The sequence below is a fragment of the Watersipora subatra genome, chromosome 3 (genome assembly GCF_963576615.1).
Source record: "Watersipora subatra chromosome 3, tzWatSuba1.1, whole genome shotgun sequence".
Taxonomy (NCBI): Eukaryota; Metazoa; Bryozoa; class Gymnolaemata; order Cheilostomatida; family Watersiporidae; genus Watersipora; species Watersipora subatra.
In genome coordinates this window covers 48,233,699-48,254,936 of record NC_088710.1, presented here as the reverse complement: position 1 = coordinate 48,254,936, position 21,238 = coordinate 48,233,699, and the positions used below count along the sequence as shown (strand labels likewise).

The following is a 21,238-nucleotide window of genomic DNA, read 5'->3' as shown; positions in this document are numbered from 1 at the left end:
TTCCCTTTCGAAAAATCCATCTCATACAGAATATTTGAAAATATTTCTTGAAAGGTGCAGTATATTTAGTGTGGTTAGCAGGAATTGTGCACTATAAACATGGTTTGATGCTAGAGTTTTTAATCTAGTGCTCCTAATAGAAGAGTCAATTTTTAGATTGGTTCACAAAAGTTAGTTCTACAGATTGATTGGCTTCTAATGGGTACAGTATTGGTAGGCTGATTAAAACCTCCTTTCAGATACAGAACCCGCATTGTACTTATGTTGAACTGTTTACAATTATTCCTAAATAATATTCATCACACAACCTTTTTGTGTTTAGTTAATGTTAAAATAGTAGAAAATGATGTCAAGATTTGCTAAGATTAGTTTATAAGGAGTTGTCCTTTAGGTCTGCAATAAAGGACAGACAACTCTAGTGGTCAAAAATATTTAATCCAGTTGTCTATTATCACTGTTCCACAAAAGTCCTGCTGGTGCTGAGTTGCTTTGCTGCACAACAATGGCGAGTCAGCTGGAGTGACTAGCTTTCTAGGCTTGAGAATATGTTGCCTAGTCGCATACATCTGGTCAGTAAATTAGGTGTAAGGTCCTGAGAGTACTACTTTGTAAGCCTGTACTTGTTGCTCAGCAATGTTCAGAAACTTTGTGTCAACTGATTTCAGTCATTATATCTCAGGATATAAGCCCATTCAGAGCAAACTAGTGCTCAAAAACTGCCACAATCCGGTCCATTACCCTAGCAATAACCGCAATAACAATTTTCCATGAGTGAGACCGGGGCAGCTTTGGTATTCAAAACCTCACTCAAACGTTTTTACCCAGTAGACACCTAAAATAACTTCCTTCGCTGCTCACACGTTATCCGTCAATCTCATTACAGATATTACGTATATCTGTAGTTTGATGTTTTAAACAAACTGCATTAAGAAGACGGGCTACTGCAAAGTGTGCCTCAATATATCATACAACACCTCGACCAGAACCATAGAGTATTAGAAGTGCGAAGAAGCTTTTGCATCTGACCAAATCCTGTATGATATACTTGAAATAAAACATTAAGCACTCTGCAATTATAGGTTTTAAATCAATCAGCCAATTCTATTGATGAAGATGTTAGTCATTTGTGTAAGGTGCAGTAAAACAACTAACAAAAAGTGATAAAAAAATTACAGAATTGAGTCAATATCAGTGAGTATATTTAATTATAGATCATGTACAGTGTTCATACGTTATTATGTCAATATATTAAGAAAGATAATATCATATACATCTGAATCTATATACACGGTATTTGGCAGTAGGGACATTCACTGAAGGTTATCTATGTATGCGTAACATATATATAATAACAACAAATGATAATGCAGGTCATTTACATTGATGAATATGTAATATATATATAAATATGTAATCAGTAAGCACACACTATATATATAACAATAACAGAATGTGATAAAGTAATACCAGTTTATAACACACTAATCAATATCATTGCTAGATTAAATATAACAACAGACACCAGCATTATATATCGATTGACTAGCATAGCAAATCTTGATGGCTAAGGTTGGAATAGCTTCAGATTCTAAACTAAGTTTTTAAATCAATACATGTAACACAGTGTACACCTCATAAGCTAAAAAGCCAGTCTCTGTAACACTCAGCAGTCATCATCAATGATGCCTTCAAAGTAATTTAAATAGAATATTGTTTCTTGAGCTCTTAGAGATGTTTGTAAAAGAAAGTTAACTATGATAAAGTGCGCGTAAAATTGCTAATAGTTTTTAAAACTTATTATTGCAGGAATATTCGTAACATTTATACTGAGCAATCAACTAATATTAATGATTTCTGGCAAGAAACAATACTATTGCACTAAAGATCACTATTGGATTTGTCCGCTATTGCAAAATGGGTTGATAACTTCTCTACACAAAATATTAATGACTGGGATGGCAAAACTAACAATTAATCGTGTTCAATATATCTTCTATAGTCATATCTAGTGAATCGTCACATAGCATCGGGTCTCCGATAAATCCAAGGTCATCCAATGCATCATTCTCCAACTTGATGCCACTAATTTCTGGCTGGGACATGGAAAACAATCCTTGTGGAAGGCCGGTCTGATTAACAACCATTTCGCATTGCTGAAATATTGAATGAATACGTTTAATGTTCATATATATTACAAATAAGCATAAATATTATGGTGCTCAAGTAAACATTACCATTCAAAGAATAATCAATGGTAATTAGCAACAAATTGATGCCAAAAGAAATAAAGATGAAAAGACAAAAATCAGTTGGCAATTAAAAGCTGGTAATCTAACAGTATTGTTGAGGCAGCTGAGCAGAGGAGGGGGGGGGTAGGGAATTGTAAGTTGTAGTATCAGAAGGTTTTTAAACTGAAATATAATGTACAAAGTATAGTTCTTTGACAACAACTGAAGGTTTCTTTTTTGAAATTATTTTGAAAATATCATTGCTAGCTGCTTTAACAATTTTCCACTTAATATCCATTATCTTCATATCATATTTTTATATCCATTACTTTAATAATCTTCTACTTAATACCCATTCTTTTAGTAGAGAAAGGTATTTTAAATGCTGTATGTAAAACCACCTATTTGATTTTATTGGCTAACTGTTGCCTTAATTTTGTTTGTGATTCTTGTATGGCATAATTTAAAAAATATTTTTGTTTGAAATGAAATTATTGTCAATAAGGTAATATCTTTATTTTATTATTATAATATACTCATTTATACATTACTTGTAGATATGAGCACCAAATAGCAACAAAATAGCAGTAAAAATATATAGTTGAAGTTACTAGTAATAATATTTTATAATTTACTATAATTATGATTTGTTTATTAGTTTTTGTAATTAATATTTTTATACAAAAAAATATTCTTTCTACAGTGACTTTCATAGATTTGATATTTCATAGACATGGAAAGTATAGCATATATGCATGTAAGTGTCAAGGAAAGGTGAACAATAGAGGACTATGAAAGTCACTCGCTCTGTAAAGGATAACATATTTACGGGTCAATGTCAAATGCCAAAGGTCAATGTCAAGTCTATAAAAGTCATATGTAAATGACTATTATTAGGACGTCATACCTGCAACCGCAACATTAGCAGTTTGTTTTGTCGTTCTGTCTGTCTCAGTTTGTCCTCCAACATTCTAAGTTGCTGCTGGTCCCTTTTCAAGTCTCTAATATAATCTACTGATGCTTTTAAAATGCAACCCTTGTTGTTTCGAAAATCTCTAAAATAAAATCAATCAAAAATTGAGTAACAACCAAGCGGCTTTGTACCGCATACACATCCGTATTATTTCATCATTCATGACTTCATAGCCCATCTGTCAGTGCACGCGGCTTATGCTATATCAATTAAGCGAATAACAATTACATCGAATCAAATAAATTACTCCACATATATTATGTATATTTACAGAGTGCTTTATTAACGGAGAAATTGACTGAAAATTTTAATGGATATTTTCCATGGCATGGAATATCCATTATCTATTATAATCATGTCTTTGGTGAACTAAGTACCAACATTAAAACAAATTAAAGTACCAGGTCAAAAGGTTACTCTGGTCATCTCGATACCACATTCTGAAATTCTATTTTGCGTTGTCAGGACTTTTTTCGTTCATTTGGTATCAGCATATGTTGTCGGATTTCCTGTTCATTCAAAAAACTGAATTCATATAAACTCATTCATATATCACTGATGCTTCAATTCTCACATACCAGATATCCACAACGTGAAGGTTTTATTTTGTACTTAAACAAAAATACACTCAACAATTGTATCGCTAGGCCTTCTAAACTTGTGTCAGAAGAGGTAAGATGTATACATACATAGCCTTAGTGCCTTAGTAGTTTCAAGTATTCCTTGTATAAAATTTTGTTTGTGCATTTATGACACTACATGGACATAGCTTTTTTATACCTTATTTTATTTTGTGACATCATATGTAAAACATTTTTCTATAATAATGATTATGTACTACCCAATAAAAGTATAGACATAGACCTGGTGAGTATGCTAAACATCACAGGTAAAACATTTAATGCGATGCCCAAAGCTACGCACTTTTTCTCTCAACAATGAAAATAAAATGTAAATTTAACATTGTTTATGTGATCATCATCTTTAGTAACTCTGTAGTAATATACTATTACTAGTGATATATTAGTAATATACTATTACTACTGTAGTAATATAAAATGTCACAAGAATGACCGACAGGTTTACGAGTTCTCAAAATAAATCTAGAGCTTAAATTACTGATCTCATGATCACGCTTTTATTTCAGTAGCAATCGTGCTACCGCCCTATTTAGATGCTTCTGTTTTATATCCTGTTTGATATGCTTACAAAACCTCTCTAGAGCTCTTATAGTCTTCCTTTAAATGTGAATAAGGGGCGCACACAAGTGATGCCTGATGCTTGTCAAATCACTGTATATTTACACAGACCTATCATCATATTCATAGAAATATTTGTTTAGTTCGGGGTTAAAGGTCAAAGGGTACTTACGGGTCTCTCTGTTTCGGAAGCATATTGCCCAATTCTTTAATTCGATCATTTATATTGAACCTCCGTCTTCGTTCCACTGCAGAAACAACAATTAAGGATGAAGGATTTTAAATGTTCACCTTCTTTCATTATTATTTGATTTTATTACTATATTGTATGATAATATAATATTGACATTAATTGACAATATAATTTGACATTGACAAATATATATGCTTTACATAGCCATTGACTTTCGTAATATTAGACTATGTTATACTATATTATGCTATATTATTTATTATATATCAACATAAATAATAATATTAATAATATTATTATTTATGTTGTACCTTATTATAATATTTTATATTATATTATTATATTGAGCACAACCACTCAAAACACGAGAGCGATTTTTCACCTTGATTGTGAGTATCTTTTTTCTGCCTATCTTTGGCCCAAGTTACTAGCTCTGACTCGGAAAGATGATATGGTGGAGTTTCGTCATCATCGTCAAACTCTATATAAGCATGAGGCGACGTAGCAACCTTTCTGTTTATTGTTGCATCAACCTTGTGGGGCTCCTGCAATAAACGTAAAGCAAATGAAAGCGATTGAAATCGGAACTCCGTAAAGTTTATTTGAACTCTGTCATTACCGGCTGCTCGAAGAGCAGACACGCTGTTGCTGTCGATCAAGCTGTCAATGTTGGTTAAATATTGGTGAGACTTGCGGAGGGTCTGAGGCTAGTAAACGCTGTCGCACTTGTTCAAGCGATTAACTCTGATCGATTATCTTCTGTCTTATAAATCATCTTGATATTTAGTTTGTAATCTGTTTCAACTTAACGACATTGTTAGTTCAATTAATATGATATATCTGACCACAGCCTCGTGGCTACGTCTGCAGCCATCCCGCCAGTGCAAACGACATTTTGAGCAAAAACTGCCTCCCTAAACATGTGTTGGAAGTATAGTAATCCCTTCAGCTGGTGTGACACTTGACAATAGCGTCCGTCAAGTAATTTTACAGACGCAAGCATGCGCCAGCTGCCAAATGGTAATTGTCCGTTACCGGGTCTACGAGTCTCACAGATATTCTCATCATGTCAAAGGACATATAAGGGACCACCTATTGCTGTCGATAGATAATTGTAGGCCGCGAACTCTCCGCTTCTCACTTGAATAGTTGTGTCATTATAATTTTCGTTATAATTTCTGTGTAAACCATAACATGGTAAGAGTTGTGACTTTCGTCTCGTTCAGCGGGAGCTCCGCAAATTTCAGCTTGAACATGTCTTGATGCAGAACTAGCCTCCGCTTTAGCATTCGGGCTATTATATTACCATGTTTATATAAATATATTATATCATTATGTTTCCATAATGCGGTTAGTCAGTGAGTTCACATTATCTGCAAGAGAGAAACGACAAAAACCCGCAAGTAAGCGAGTTTTGTTACTCACAGATTTTTACCAAATGTTTTAGTCTTGCGAATGATGCGCAAAAAAATGCCACGCAAGCTATTCCATTTCAAGCATTTTACACACTTTAGTCATTCCTATTTGACAAGACAGGAGTGTACCGTTACGACATGACGCCGTTCAGAGTAAAATTCTTTATCTTTTTTAACAAAGCACCCGCGTTAATCCGCAATACGCGAATGTTCATTGAAAGACCTATCACACGGTAACTCAACGTGCACGCAACTCCAAGTCGCACAATGAAAGCATAGTGTGTGAGAATAACTACAATGAGGTTTTTCTTCTTAGTGACAAAAGCATTAACCTTTACTCACCACTTTTGTGACAGTTATGACTTTTTTCGAGAAATCGGTTTCTCCATGCTTGGGCTCAACTTCGTCCAAGTGCATTATATCTCCTAATAGATCATCTACCTAAAGAGATTGATCGAGTTAGATAACAATGTTTCCTCATGCTGCATGTCTAGTAGGTTTTATAATTATGAGCTAGCATAGGGAGAGGAGTCTAACACATCAAAGAGACTGGCAGGATTACACGAACATCTGATATTATATTGATCAATTATTAAGCATTTTCAATATCTCCTGCTTCCTCTCCGCTATACAAAGATCAGCATTAGTACCAGCTAATCAAAGAAAAGAAGACTGCAATATCAACAACACGCCCCTAAATCTTAACAGCTTTAACAGATAGTGTGGTACCTGACATTCTATTGAACCGTGGCTATGGTTTCACCTCTTCTCCAAGAGATCTAAACGAGTGGTAATTTATTACGTAGTCCCATGTATTTAATAAGAGCTAGTATTTATGTGAATTGTTGCTTGACATTCACATTATATATATATATATATATTACCTCATTAGCATGTCTGATCTCATCAGCTTCTTAAATTAATAGTAACAACAGTAATAATAACAATAATCCGGAAAAGTTGGAGATTGGAGACAGGATTTGTCAAAAAAGTTGAAGAAGATCTGGAAGGCAACTGTGACTATTGTCCCTATTGGGGCATCAGGTGCCCCACCCCTATAAAGATTGGGGCATCAGGTGTTGATCAAACTGAATATTAACAAGAAGGAAATTCCAGCAGTGCAACTTGCTGCACTGCTGGGATTGGCTAGAATCCTAAGGAAGGTTTTGGATCTACCAAGTTAGTTGTTCTGACCTGATCTGATACTAACGCCATCCTAACATCATGTTAGGCTGAGTACCAATAATAATACTTGAAAATTTAGACAATAATAACTGAACATTAGACCAGACTGACAAGAAATTATATTGCCCTATTGTACTATTGTGTGTATTACTAGGTTTATCAGAGGTTAAATAAAGACTAGCTGAGGTTAGGAGAGGGCACAACTCCAGTTCTGCACAGCTACACTCTACTCATTTTGTAAGGTATATCCATAGAGTTATCTCCCCCTAGAGTGATAACTACTCGAGCGTTTTCGGTGCCAACAAGGAGCGTTTAGGCCACGCCTCTTTTTTGTGCTAGTCAGTCGTAGTGATTGACTAGATCAATAACATCAGCCATAAGAAGGGTTAAACAAGGATCATGAATTCCAGTTGAGATAGTAATTAATGCTCATATTAAAGAAATGATGATTATAGTTTATTACTCTAATATATGCTTATTATTTAAAGCAATTCAATACCTACCAGGGATTGCTAAACATATTATGGAAATGTTTACTTTTTCATTTCCATAAACATAAATATTTCCATAATTTTAGGGAAATGGATATGGAAATTTTATTTTACAAGTATGGAAATGGTATGAAAATGGAAATAATATGGAAATGAATTATGGAAATGCTATGGAAATTGAAATAATATGGAAATGAATTATGGAAATGGAATTAATATGGAAATGAATTATGGAACTTTTATGGAAATGGAAATGAATTATGGAAATGGAAATAATATGGAAATGGAAATACTATGGAAATGAAGTAGGGAAATGGAATTAATATGGAAATGAATTATGGAAATGGAAATAAGATGGAAATGGAAATAATATGGATATGAATTATGGAAATGGAATTAATATGGAAATGAATTATGGAAATGGAAATAATATGGAAATGAATTATGAAAATGGAAATAGTGACATACACGTAATCCCTGATACCTACATGGCTCACCAAGGCACTGAATAGATAGTGAGTGAAAGTGAAGGTAATGCAAGCAGTTACTCATAGATAACATATATAGTCATACTGGGGTTGTATTACACTGGTGTGATGGGAAGCTAATCAACTGCCTTCAACTATGAGCTGTACTACCCGGTGTTGCCCGAGTAATAAAAAAGTATTTGGACAGAAAATTTATTTTTATATAACATTTACTATTCTAACTTTTAAACTTCATATCATAAGAAAATATTTTTAAGCAGTTTAAATGAATTAAGAGGAAAAGGAAAACAACTCTAAAGGTTTGCAAGCTTTTTCAAACAACTACAACTTTTAAATTTCATATCATGAAAGAAGTGTTTTGTTGAAATAAATTAGGAAAAAAAATAAAACTGTAAATGTGTTTAAATGTAAAATAATTAGCAAGTAATGGCTAAATATAATCTGTTTAGCTATGATTACAGTGAAAAATTATTTAATCAATAAGGTAATAAAAAAGTATATTTTATTTTTATATAATTATAGTTAGTAGAATTAAGTATAATTTATTTTTATTTAATATATAACATTTGCCACTTTAACTTTCAAACAACATATTATGAAGAGTTTTGTGCAATTTAAATAAATGAAGAGAAGAGAGAAAATAAAAACAACTGTAAATGTTTTCAAGCTTATTCAAACAACTACAACTTTTAAATTTCATATCATGAAAGAAGTGTTTTGTTGAAATAAATGAGGAAAAAAATAAAACCGTAAATGTGTTTAAATGTAAAATAATTAGTAAGTAATGGCTAAATATAATCTGTTTACCTATGATTACAATGAAAAATTATTTAATAAATAAGGTAATAAAACAGTATATTTTATTTTTATATAATTATAGTTATTAGAATTAAGTATAATTTATTTTTATTTAATATATAACAACATTTGCCACTTTAACTTTCAAACAACATATCATGAAAAGTGTTTTGTGTAATTGAAATAAATGAAGAGAAGAGAGAAAATAAAAACAACTGTAAATGTTTTCAAGCTTATTCAAACAACTACCACTTTTAAATTTCATATCATGAAAGAAGTTTTTTGTTGAAATGAATTAGGAAAAAAAATGAAACTGCAAATGTGTTTAAATGTAAATTAATTAGCAAGTAGTGCTAATTATAGTCTGTTTAGCTATGATTACAATAAAAAATTATTGTAATCATAGCTAATTTTTATTACTTTATTTAATAAATAAAGTAATAAAAAGTCTATTTTATTTTTAAATAATTATAATTTAGTATAATTAAGTATAATTTATTTTTATCCAACATATAACAACATTTGCCACTCTAACTTTCAAACTCTTTGCTTGCTTACATCAAGCAAAGATGTCCACTAACTAGTGGACATCATTGCTTCAAGCTAGTCTATGTATTTGATTGATATGTATTGAAATCTAAGATTATATGCAAGGGCTGTTTGTGAACTGAGGTGACAATGAATCACTCTATCACCATACAATGTCAATACTTTCAGTTGATGGCAGTCGATTAGCTTCCCATCACACCAATGTAATACAACCCCAGTATGACTATCTATCTTATCTATGAATAACCAATGATATACAGCCCCTCATGTGTGGGGGCTGTATATCATTGGAGTAACTGATTGCATTAACTCACTTACTTAACACCATCTATTCAGTGCCTTTTCAATGCATGTAGGTATTGAATTTCTTTAAATAATAAGCATATATTAGAGTAATAAACTATAATCATCATTTCTTTAATATGAGCAATAATTACTATCTTAACTGGAAATTCATGATCATCCTCATGGCTGACGTTATTGTTCTGTCGATCACTACGATTGACTAGCACAAAAAAGGGGCGTGGCCTAAACGCTCCTTGTTGGCACCGGAAACGCTAGTGTTGTTGAATGCACAGTTATCACTCTAGGGGGAGATAACTCTATGGGTATATCTTTATTCTTTTAATCATTCCCATTTTCTTTCTGACTTGCAATTCGATGTTCTCTTCTATCCCATATTATTCCCATTCACACTATAGAGTTTTATATTAAGGCAAAAGTACAAACTCAATATTATCAAACTGAGTCTCTAAAATTTCATAGGCATCAAAGTTCAAATACAAGGCATCAGTCATTCTCTAATAATTCATAGACATTTAAATCGACACAATTGGCATCAATCAATATCCAAGGTTCCATAAAACTCATAGTTTAAAAACTAGCCACTCATTAATTTTAGCTTTCCATAGACATCGGGTTCAAATGGATTGCATAACAAGTTTCAAGCATTCCTCAAATGTTGCAGTTTTAGGAAACTCCATCAATCAGTTTCCAGCATTCCATAGACATCAAATTTTTAATAGATCACAGCATTTCACAGACTTCAAAGTTGAAATGCATTATATTAACCAGTTTTCAGCATTCCATAAATGTTAGTTTAAATACTGCATGTCGTATCAATCCATTTTCACCAATTCATAGACATCATATTTTTAATATATCATACCTACCAGTCTTCAGTATTCCATAGACATCGTAGTTCAAATACAGTTTCCAGCATTGTATAGATATCACACTTAATAATACATCCAGCTATCCTTAATTCATCCACATATCGTCATGCATTGATAGACGTGTCTAAACTGATGTCTAAAATTCTAAGGATTGTCTATGGTTATTCCTTATTAGTTCTATGGTTATTCCTTATTAGTTCAATGGTTATTCCTGATTAGTTCTATGGCTATTCCTTATTAGTTCTATGGTTATTCCTTATTAGTTCTATGGTTATTCCTTATTAGTTCTATGGCTATTCCTTATTAGTTCTATGGTTATTCCTTATTAGTTCTATGGTTATTCCTTATTAGTTCTATGATTATTCCTTATTAGTTCTATGGTTATTCCTTATTAGTTTTATGGTTATTCCTTATTAGCTCTATGGTTATTCCTTATTAGTTTTATGGTTAGTCCTGCATATTATCCCCCTTTGCTGCATACTATACACCTCTCCCTTGTCTTGTCGTGATGCTCATATTTATGCCTCGAGACATGACATAAAGTAAATTGTCAACAGGGCAAAATTTTACTGTTTTGCAGAGGTTGTAGCATTAGTGCTACAGCAAAAAGAAGGGTAACGCAGAGTCCACCCGTACTGATACTGATACGATAAAGCCATTAGTACTCTATTAGTATACTTAGTTGTCAGTTACTTATCATGGAATATTATTAAAACGGAAATCTCCGCAGCCACATGAGCTTCAACATGTTTCAATCGAAATGCTTTCATGTCAGTGAATAGTTGTCCAATCGCATTATCTGCATTATAGAGTCACACGTCTTTGATTACATAAGCACACCTTGAGGCTTGCGCTAGTTTCATAAGGTGCCTTATGTAAAGCTTACTGGCTCATTATGAAACCATCATCTCTCGTGATCCTCACAAGACTACCTATTTGTTTTGGCCTAGTTGATAGCAAAAATATGTTCTCAGCTATAATCTAACAATTCAAATCAAGCACGCTAATAGATATTGAGTAGGAGTTGTCTACCTACCTCACTACTGCTTGTATAGCTGTCTGATGAGAAGCTTAGGAGGGATGTAGGGCTGCTACTACCAATGCTTTCACCAGAGCTGTTCCTCTCTTGCGCCTCTGTAATGCTCCGTATCGCATTTCTCGTTTCTATGATTGACTGACTGAGGTAGGCGTTGATTTGGTCATTCCGCTTGCGTTCTTCTCGGTAGGTTGAGGCTGTGAGCTTTGTACTCCTCTATAACACCATAAATACGTTACAAGCTTGGGGGAATAAATAGCTACTCTTTGTAACCGTTGTTATGTATGGGGTTTACATGCTTTCAGAAGCCAATATGTCGGTTGATATTAAACAAATATTTATTGCACTTTGTCATCTTATCAGCGGGTGTCGTTATGAGCTGCCATTCGCTGTTCGTATGCATAGTTTGTTGAACTACTAGAATACAATGCTAGTAAATGCAGCACTTTCATTTTAAGATACCATCAAAACACAGCAAAGCCTCTCAAAACAAAATTAAACTATATTAGCCGGACAGAATTTTGAAACCAAATATTTTTGACGACCTGGCGTAAGGCCCAAAAATGGGGACAAAAACAAAGTTTACACAGACACATACAAACACACAATAACAAAATGGGGATTATTAATGCTTATCGATGTTAAATAATTCGTGATTAAAAGTTGGACTGTATTGTACTAGAGACCCTCTCAAAGCATGAATCATAAGTCTCCCATTACTAAGGCACTTGCTAATTAATTGCTTAAAATCAACTTAATAAAAACAACACTTATCAGCAATGTGATCCATGGCTTTGTGTCCACAGACCTTGAGGAAGTCAGCTGATACGCTGCCTGCGTATTTCTTGTGATGCTCAATTTTTTTGTTTTTATTTGCTCTGCTAGTTGAAATGAAGATGAAGACCAAAAGAGATGTCTATTAAGAAAGAGTCTCTGCCAGTTGAAATGAAGCTGAGGACAAAAGAGATGTCTATTGAGAAAGAGTCTCTGCTAGTTGAAATGAAGCTGAGGACAAAAGAAATGTCTATTGAGAAAGAGTCTAGTAATTTATGAGGTCTCCTAAATAAATAATCTGACATGCTGAATGTCACAATCCATTCGCTGCAAAAAGTGACAATTCCTGATAATTCTGGCAGCGATGTCGTGTCATCTTCATCAAGGATTAAGCCTCAGTGGTATGACACTGTCAGCAGTTGGAGTGACACCTGATTGTGAGATATTAACTTTGGCAACTGTTTATGTTCGATAAGAGTCACGATTTTCGATTTTCGTTTGCTATGATGATCAATATGCCTTGCAAATAGCAGAAGTCTTTCCGGTGCGTTTTAAAAGATTTTGAGTATCTTGACGAAATTTAATTGAATCACAGAAAAGCATTCGAGTACGGCAAATGACTTTAGCAGTCATATCTGAGTGTGGTAACATATCTTAGTGTGCATATCGCTGCCGCTGTTGATCGCCAGACCACACACATTATAACATCTGCAGCCCTTTAGTGTGGTTAAGCAACCGGTGGAACTTTCAATTCGTGTCAAAATAAATGGGGTGAACAGATGAAAATCTTTTAATTCTTCAGTCGCAGGAACTTGTGGAAATTGTACAATCTATCAAATTGATTGTGGCGCACTCCATCTAAGTCAGTAAACGATGATTAATACTCTATATAAAAAGCGGCTAAATTTTGACCTTATGATAAATGTGTTGATTGTACAACTCATATCACTAACCATTCTTTAAAGCCAGCGTGTCAATGTGTAGATAGCTTGTCTCACAATAAGAGCACACACAAAAGTGATGTTATCACATGTGACCATCTTTATTGTACAAGCTATTTTCTGGGTGTATCAGGGCAAAGAGGAAGCCTTCAAGTATATGTTAGGTAAGCCGTCAGCAACTATATAATCATTTATACCAGTTGTCCGCTTTTTAAACCAACTCAAATACAGCCATATACTAATATTGAAGCAAAATCTTTATAGCGTTCTGGAAAGATGCAGGCTGTACATCAAACCATAATGGTAATGACTTGCCAAATATGCATCTCAAGCATGAATAACAAACTTTATTTATCATTGGTGCTTCGTATCTTGTCGTTTTTATTATGAAAGAGAACACAAGCAGTTATTCAAGGCCGAGTCTTGCCTTACATATACAATCGGCCCTCGTTGTTAAACTAATACGGACTGAAAAACGTCCGACATTGAAAAAGATCGGACATTGAAAATTGAGTACTGTACAGTACATTAAACAGCGAATACTGTATCACATATATACTTCTAGACTACAATATGGTACAATATGCATATACAGTATACGTGAGAGAGTAATATATGGCTATACATGCAATAGGATACAGTATAATAATAATAACAGCGATGATAACAAACGAAAATTACAGGACAGCACTCAATCACTCGTTTATCTTCACCTATCGATCAATGTTGTCATTCTATCGACACAGCTGCATCGGAAAATCGTTCAGATCCGACAAACAATTTTCGTTCCGATGTCGTTCAGATACGGACAATTGAAAGTCTGCCGAAGTGAAGTACGACAAAGCGGAGGTCGACTGTACAGTTAGTTATAGTATAAAAAGGAGTTATTCATACGAGACGAGGAAAGATGCTAAAAATCGAACATCTGTTTAACAAACCAATCTATTTCTATGACTAACCTCACCCGTTCTCGTTTGCATCTCTAGTCTGATATTCAATAGCCCAAGCAGTACGTAAAGTTAAACTAATGAGTCTAGTATTTAGGTTTCTAATTAACTCTCTGCTTGGGTGTCACTTTACCTCATGTACACAAGAACTGAGTTTCCTTAATAACTTGTCATTCCTGCTTAAAATCATACCATTGACCCATAAAACTACACAAAAAGTGCTGGTATACACTTGGGAGTTTTGGACAATTAGTTGGACTTTTGCTCAATACTATTGTATAAAAGATTGGATTCGTTTACATATATTCTGGCTCATTTGGCTTGTCACAAAACATCTTTACTTGAGAATAAAGTCTGTGATACAATGTATTATACTAATCATATTAATTGTGCTAATCCTCTGGCAGCCTGATGTGCCTCGAGAGATCTTCAGGTGTGTTGGTAAAGCGCAAGGAATAATTATGTCCATAACTATTCCACAATCATGGTGTATGAACGATTAGTGTAGAGAGTAGTGTCTCTGGCTTCTAAGCCAGTTATCGCGGGTTCAAATCCCTTATGATCCCGTATGAAATTCTTTATAGCAAAAATATACAAGAATGGGAGGTGGTCAATTCACACAGGTTTGGGAGTGTCAGTCTACTAAGCAGTATGTCATGAGTTCAAGTCCTGTATGATGCAACCCTTTTTTCAATCGCCAATCGTGGCTTTCGACAGACAAACATGCTCCTAATTATAGTAAAGATTGCTTACAGATATTTATTTTATGTATTGTTATTTTACTTAGTTATTCTTATGTTTTATATTACGATGCAATACCAGACTTTGGATCACCAGCTACTACATTCCTTCACATTGATAAGATATACGACTTCAGACTTCGCATACCAGCAAGATTATTTTACCATCCGTTTGCAGCTAGATCTTCCATGTGTTGCATAAATCTGCATTGAACAAATAACTCACAGATTTGACAAAACGAAGTTCATTCTATGAGAGTTTGTACAAATAAGTCTGTTAAACTCATGGAACGTTTTTCATAGTTTTAGAAAGAATATCTGCTGGGCAATAAATCATATCTGTGAGTCTGACAGCAGCTGCCATGACGTAACCAATAATCCTGACTAATTAGCAAAGAATGCTCATGTAAAGGGCCTGTAGGGTAGAGAGAAAGCAATCAATGACAGTGGTTAGGGTTAGGTCTATAAATCTAGCAAATATATCTTTTTTTAGTGATTAATCCATTTTTATTTTCCCAAGATACCTTGTGTAAGGCTTTTTATTAATTTTATGAATTACGTGTAATTAAGGTGCGGTGAGTTTGTCAAATCAATCAATAATATTTCTTGAAATATGGATGAAAAAACTGAATGCCTGTTGGGCTATCATGTCAACAAAGTAAATGGGTAGAAACTCTAATTACTGTGTAAAGGGGTTTCAACTCCATTTTTTGAATAATTTCATGCTATGTACCGGCAGTATTAAACAGTTTTGAACCAGTAGCCCATTTGTAGCTGCCTGGTTCAGCTACAGGCAGCAATGACATTGTTTGATCGATGGCGTCCAATCACATACGGCATTAGTATTTGCACTCTCTGAGAAGAGCAGATCCATAGACATGCAAAAATGCAGTTAATAGGAGTTGAACCTGGGACCTCATGATCACCATACACACCTTGGCAACTAAGCTATTTGTTTTACCTGCACTTGAGTTGCAGAAAAATGCTATTGAAGGGCTAAAAACTTGAGCGCTCAAACTCCCAGGTTTCTGGTAGGCGACCTGAGCTAGAGTAGACATTACTGTCCACTTTGGTCCACTTCCGAGAAGATGAAACAAATCTTTTAAATGCATACGTTTAGGTATGTGTGCTCATTCAAGTGAAGACTCCGGGGGTTATTTTGGACATGCCAAAAAAACAATGATGTGTTTCCTCTCAGCTGAAAGTGCACAGCTAGCAAATGATTATGATTATGTCGTATCACGCAGTAGGATACGACACTCTGCAAATGTATACTAGTGGTTGCCTGATGAAAGCATCGGATGCAAAGTCACCTGGTACTGAAGGAGTTAGTAATAGTCTAGTATGAGATGTTTTTACTGCTTGCATTTTACGTATACACCTCGTTGCATTCTGGTCCGTTTATGATTTGGTCAGTCGATGAACAGAAAACTGACATCTTTGAAAGGAAACTTTGAAAATTATAATAGCTAGCCCCCTGGTAGTCTAGCCCCCTGGTAGTCTAGCCCCCTGGTAGTCTAGCCCCCTGGTAGTCTAGCCCCCTGGTAGTCTAGCCCCCTGGTAGTCTATTGCGATGTGAGAGACCGGCAGGTGTAATAACTAACTGCACAATTATTCAAAGTGGTTGATTTGGTGAAGTTGATAGTGTTGGTTTAGCAAGCAGAAAGTTGAGAGCTTAAATCCCGCTAAAAGCTTTCTTTTTTCCTAACCTCTTATTCTGGCTTCAGACAGACAGACAGACACCGCTCTTATTGTAGTAAAGATTATCGAAAATTAACGCCTTTAAGGAATTAAGTTAGCCGTTGTCAGGCCAGTTCTAGTAGTTTCATTTTGTGACCACCTCGTCTCTTAAAGACTATCTTTGATAAGATAGTTTGATAGCCTACTTATAGAATACTTGATAAGTTCTCATAATAAATTATTATGCATCTTTATGTTGTGTATCACTAAGCTATTCTCTCTCTCTCTCTTTTTCAGTCAGTCATTTCGACAATGACTGTTATAGTTTTGGCTTTATCGCTGACTTCCATACAGCTATGTTTTCTGCCTTCTCTTGTCATCTGTTTGTGTCTAGTTACCTCAACTTCATGTTACACTTTGCTACATCTTTCTATCTCAGTCTATGTCTAACCTGATTCCTCTTCCTTTAGTAGAGTTGTGAATATAATAGTTGTTTTGGCAATCGCTCATGACCCATCCTCTATTTATTAGACGTTCTATTTGGTTGAGAAGGAACCTGGCCTGATCCAATAAGATTTGTATTTGTTCCAGACAACTTAATTTATTTAAACGGGCTCTAGTTTGAACCTATTTACTGTATGCACTGTTTGTTAGTTTTTAAGATGATGATGATGGTCAGAACTGCTATATTTCATTTGGATAAGATTTTTGGAGAGAAACAAACTCCTCTGACAAGTAAACTGCTCCGTACAACGTATCGATTAGTATGAGTACTTGTTGGACTAACTCTCTTGGTTCTTACCTTACTAGAATCAGAGGTGAAGGTCGTTATGGACGGGGGAGTGGCCATATCTGTAGAAGAGGTCCTGATACCTGGTAACGGTTTGAGCAGCGACTTTTGGCGTCGTTCATTTTGGTTCATCTGTAGTTTGAGGTTGACTGACAATGGTTTGGGCTTCCTCTGGAAACCCGTCTTAACTCTACAAGGCAATGAAAGAACTGAGGCACTTTTTCATCAAATAACTTAATTGTGGCGATGCTCACTTTTCCAACCTTTTGGTAAAGGTTAGTGACAAGCTAAAGAATATGGTAGTCATGCCGCGAGAAAGTTCTCAGTTAGTTTGCATGACACATCCCCCAGTCTAACATCAAAAGTTTAACACAAAAAACTACGCATTATCTAGGCAGGCTTACAATATATCTTTACGAGGAATGCTTGCCCAAACAGCCATGCTCTAGATCCTGTTTATCAGAAAATACTTCACCCTAAGAAGACTGGTGAGTTGCGACACATTCCCGTTAAAAATGACCTCGCTTGAATTAGCAAGGAACACTTCATTGTTATGGAATCAGAATTTGAAGGCAATTGGCTTTGGCAAATAAAGTCTATAATGCATATAACAATAGCAATGGCGATCATAACAGCTAAGTGAGATAAGGCGGCCTCCGTCCATTGTGACACGAATTTGTTAATGAAAATACAAGTTCCTGATAAAGGTCAGTAGGGAGAATCTATGTTGTCCTGTAGTAAACATGTTTGCACTCGTATCAAAACAATGTCCTGGGTGGCGATGACTTTATGCTATTATCATATCGATATAGGGTGGGAGAATATATAAATAGCTCTGATTGAATGCAAGAGATCAGGCAGCACCCCCTATACATGTTTGCGCTGCAAAAAAGTTTTCTCTTCTGCCAAATGGCAGTGGTTCAAATTGTTCGAAATCAGCAAAATAGAAAGCTCGCATCAATAAAAATATCCGTCTTATGAAACTGGTAAACTCATACAAAAGCTTCTGATTGGTCAGGAAGGGGCCTGACCTGGTCTCATAAGATTTGACTAAGTCGCAGACAAAATATTTTATTGAAATACTCTAGTTTGAATCTATATTTATCCACTGCTCAATAGCTCTCTTGAGACACACACAGTTTGGCTGACCCTCAGTGATGCAAGCAGTTCTCTTCATTTACACTAGCAAATCTTTTAAGCAGTGAAAAAACTGCCTTTCCTCGGAAAAACAAACTCTGCAATTGCCGTGCTGTAAACACACTCATGTGTTATATCTAGTTACATAACGTTAGAACAGCTAAATACTATATGGATTGGCTACAATGCTATATGGATGGGTTGTGTATAGCAGACAGACAATAGAATGAGGATGTCAAGTTGGATGGCTTGTTTATACACAGATTTTGAACCGAGTTCAGTTCAATTGGCGTTGGACAGCATTCCATTATCTTTGTAGTCGCCGTATTTAGGCTTACTGCTTGAGCGCTTGCATAGCTCTGAATGTTGGTGAATTATGGCGATCGATCAATCACCCGGCTGTTTGGTTAGAGTGTTGAGAGACATGGCCACTAATGCAGTGTTGATTTATCAAGTTCTAGAGAAAAATCAGTACCCTCTGATTACAGCTGTAGTTAATGAAGCCACATACTAGCCAACAATCTTGAGTCACTGCGTATTAATAACTAACTTTATTTACGAATGTCTCCTATTTCTTCATTCTTTGAGATGTGGCAAGGCTGCATTTCAGATCAAAGCTAATAAGGACGAGTAGAGACCGACTGACCTTCCCCACAAACAACAGATATAGTAACACCAGTGAGACCAATAATACCGGTAAGACCAGTGAGACCTTTAACACCGGCAACACCAGTAATTCCAGCGAGACTGGTCGCACCAGTCAGACCGGTATGACCAGTAAGGCCAGTAACACCGGCATTTACTTAAACTTGACACGAAATGACTCTGGAATACTGCAGCTACAATTATAGGATATCAATAAATTGCTAGTATAGTCAAGTATGTGACTTGTGCATACAGAGAGAGCGGGTAGAACCTGCTAGTTATTTGCTTACTAGTAACTACAGTGACCAAATAGCATTGCTGGTATGATGAACTATTTTGTAGCTTCCTCATTCTTCTTTGCACAAGCCTGCTTACAAATCTACCGAGTATAACGCTGCCATCCCAGGCATAGTAAACAAATAATCATTAAAACTTTCCAACTTTTAACAAGAATCAGCTAAAAGCAAACATAACAAGGTCAGGTTTCGGTGTACACTGTCTGTCCAGTTCAAGGTGTGACTCGGATTACGCTTTGATGGAACCTTCTATCTTATTGTTCTTATCGTTACGGATTATAGGGCCACGAGTATTTGGCTTATCAGATATCCAAAGGTAGAGATGCGTGTGATAAAAGCAAATCCTAGAGAGGTCACAATCGCTCTGTACACAAAGTGTTTGGCAAGAATAAGGAGCTCAAGAGATTAGCGAAATTCTTCTATGCCAGCTTGACCTAGATTGTAGAGTTGGAATGTCTCGTAGAAATGTCTAACACTGGTAGTTTTGCCTGTCTTGATTTTCAAAGTAAACTTCAAGTGGGTGAGATATACGGTGTAGCTTTTCATGTTTCATCATATCCTCGATGTTGTTATGTATACAAAATTTTGCCCGAATAAGCCTCATGTTTTTCTCGAAAAATACAAGTCATTAAAAACTTACGACATGCAATGTATTAGTTATGTATTTGATAAGTACTTACCGCTTGAAGCAAACTTGGAATAAATTTATATATGTACATTTTTAATGTACATAACATTACGTGTGTTAACAAAGCTAACAGTGTTAAGATAGTTACAAACTTACACCATGATTCTAGGGGGCTGTTTCTCACTCTCAGGCATTTGTCAGCTTGCTGCCGGTGCACTATAGAGTCAGCCTTCTTGTTTTGTTTAACCTTCCTATCGCCTCTCCTTCACACCAGCCGAGACTTTTTCAATTTTCCTTTATATAGGCTCGTTGGCAGTGACCCATAGCAATGATCTCGAATGTACAGTCATTGCCTAGTTATCGGCAACAATTCTTTAAGCCACTATCTAAAAGGATCTAATCATAATCACACTAGCAAATACTTGAGGAATTGACTGTAAACAGCAAAATCAATTGCCGAGTGACAACTAACCGGCTTGTATTCCCAGAGTCTATTCCATTTAGCAGCTTCTGTTTTAGCAATGAATTTGAAGATGGAATGAACACGCCGAGTCTCTGGTTAGCATAACTGCTTGCACATTTGTCTTGGCAACTTCAGAGAGGCCATTCAAACGGCTCGTTGTCATTAATTCTACTTGCATAAGATGGCGATGACATCATATCCAACTTGTTATGAAACTAGTATTGCTTGGGAGATTATGGTTAGTTAGTACTTATTGTAGCTAGTTTAAAGAAAAGGTGTCAGAGAGGCTTATAGCAAGATTAGAAGAAACATTTGTATGATGGTCAATTTAGGATTTTCAGTAAAGCATTCTATGAGCGAATCTTTCTATGAAGCCATCTATTATATATCTTATGATGCTTCGCATATTCTGTGCAAAGATCACAACTTGACCTATAAAGTTACAATAATTACAGTGAATGAACTTG

General features: G+C 35.1%; 1 protein-coding gene across 2 annotated transcripts; it reads right to left on the bottom strand.

Annotated features, from left to right (window-relative positions):
* Positions 1–1,184: 1,184 nt before the first annotated feature.
* LOC137391376 (transcription factor E3-like) lies at positions 1,185–20,587 on the bottom strand. 2 transcript variants are annotated; one of them, XM_068077830.1, is made up of 8 exons: positions 20,465–20,587; positions 17,615–17,792; positions 11,731–11,946; positions 6,351–6,449; positions 4,976–5,138; positions 4,573–4,648; positions 3,136–3,283; positions 1,185–2,153 (listed from the first exon to the last, which is right to left on the bottom strand). In XM_068077830.1, the coding sequence occupies exons 1-8, from the start codon at positions 20,500–20,502 to the stop codon at positions 1,965–1,967; spliced, it is 1,107 nt and encodes a 368-aa protein (XP_067933931.1). In that variant the 5' UTR covers positions 20,503–20,587; the 3' UTR covers positions 1,185–1,964. The 2 variants fall into 2 exon arrangements, with proteins under 2 accessions (XP_067933931.1, XP_067933932.1); XM_068077831.1 differs by lacking the exon at positions 20,465–20,587 and adding an exon at positions 18,007–18,109.
* Between the last annotated feature and the right edge of the window lie 651 nt (positions 20,588–21,238).

Coding starts and splice junctions, on each gene's coding strand:
- LOC137391376 (XM_068077830.1), bottom strand. CDS start 20,502: ATGCCTGAGAGTGAGAAACAGCCCCCTAGAATCATGGT. Junction 17,793..20,464: donor CAGCCCCCTAGAATCATGGT/GTAAGTTTGTAA, acceptor ATTGCCTTGTAG/AGTTAAGACGGGTTTCCAGA. Junction 3,284..4,572: donor CTTCCGAAACAGAGAGACCC/GTAAGTACCCTT, acceptor ATTTTATTTTAG/AGATTTTCGAAACAACAAGG.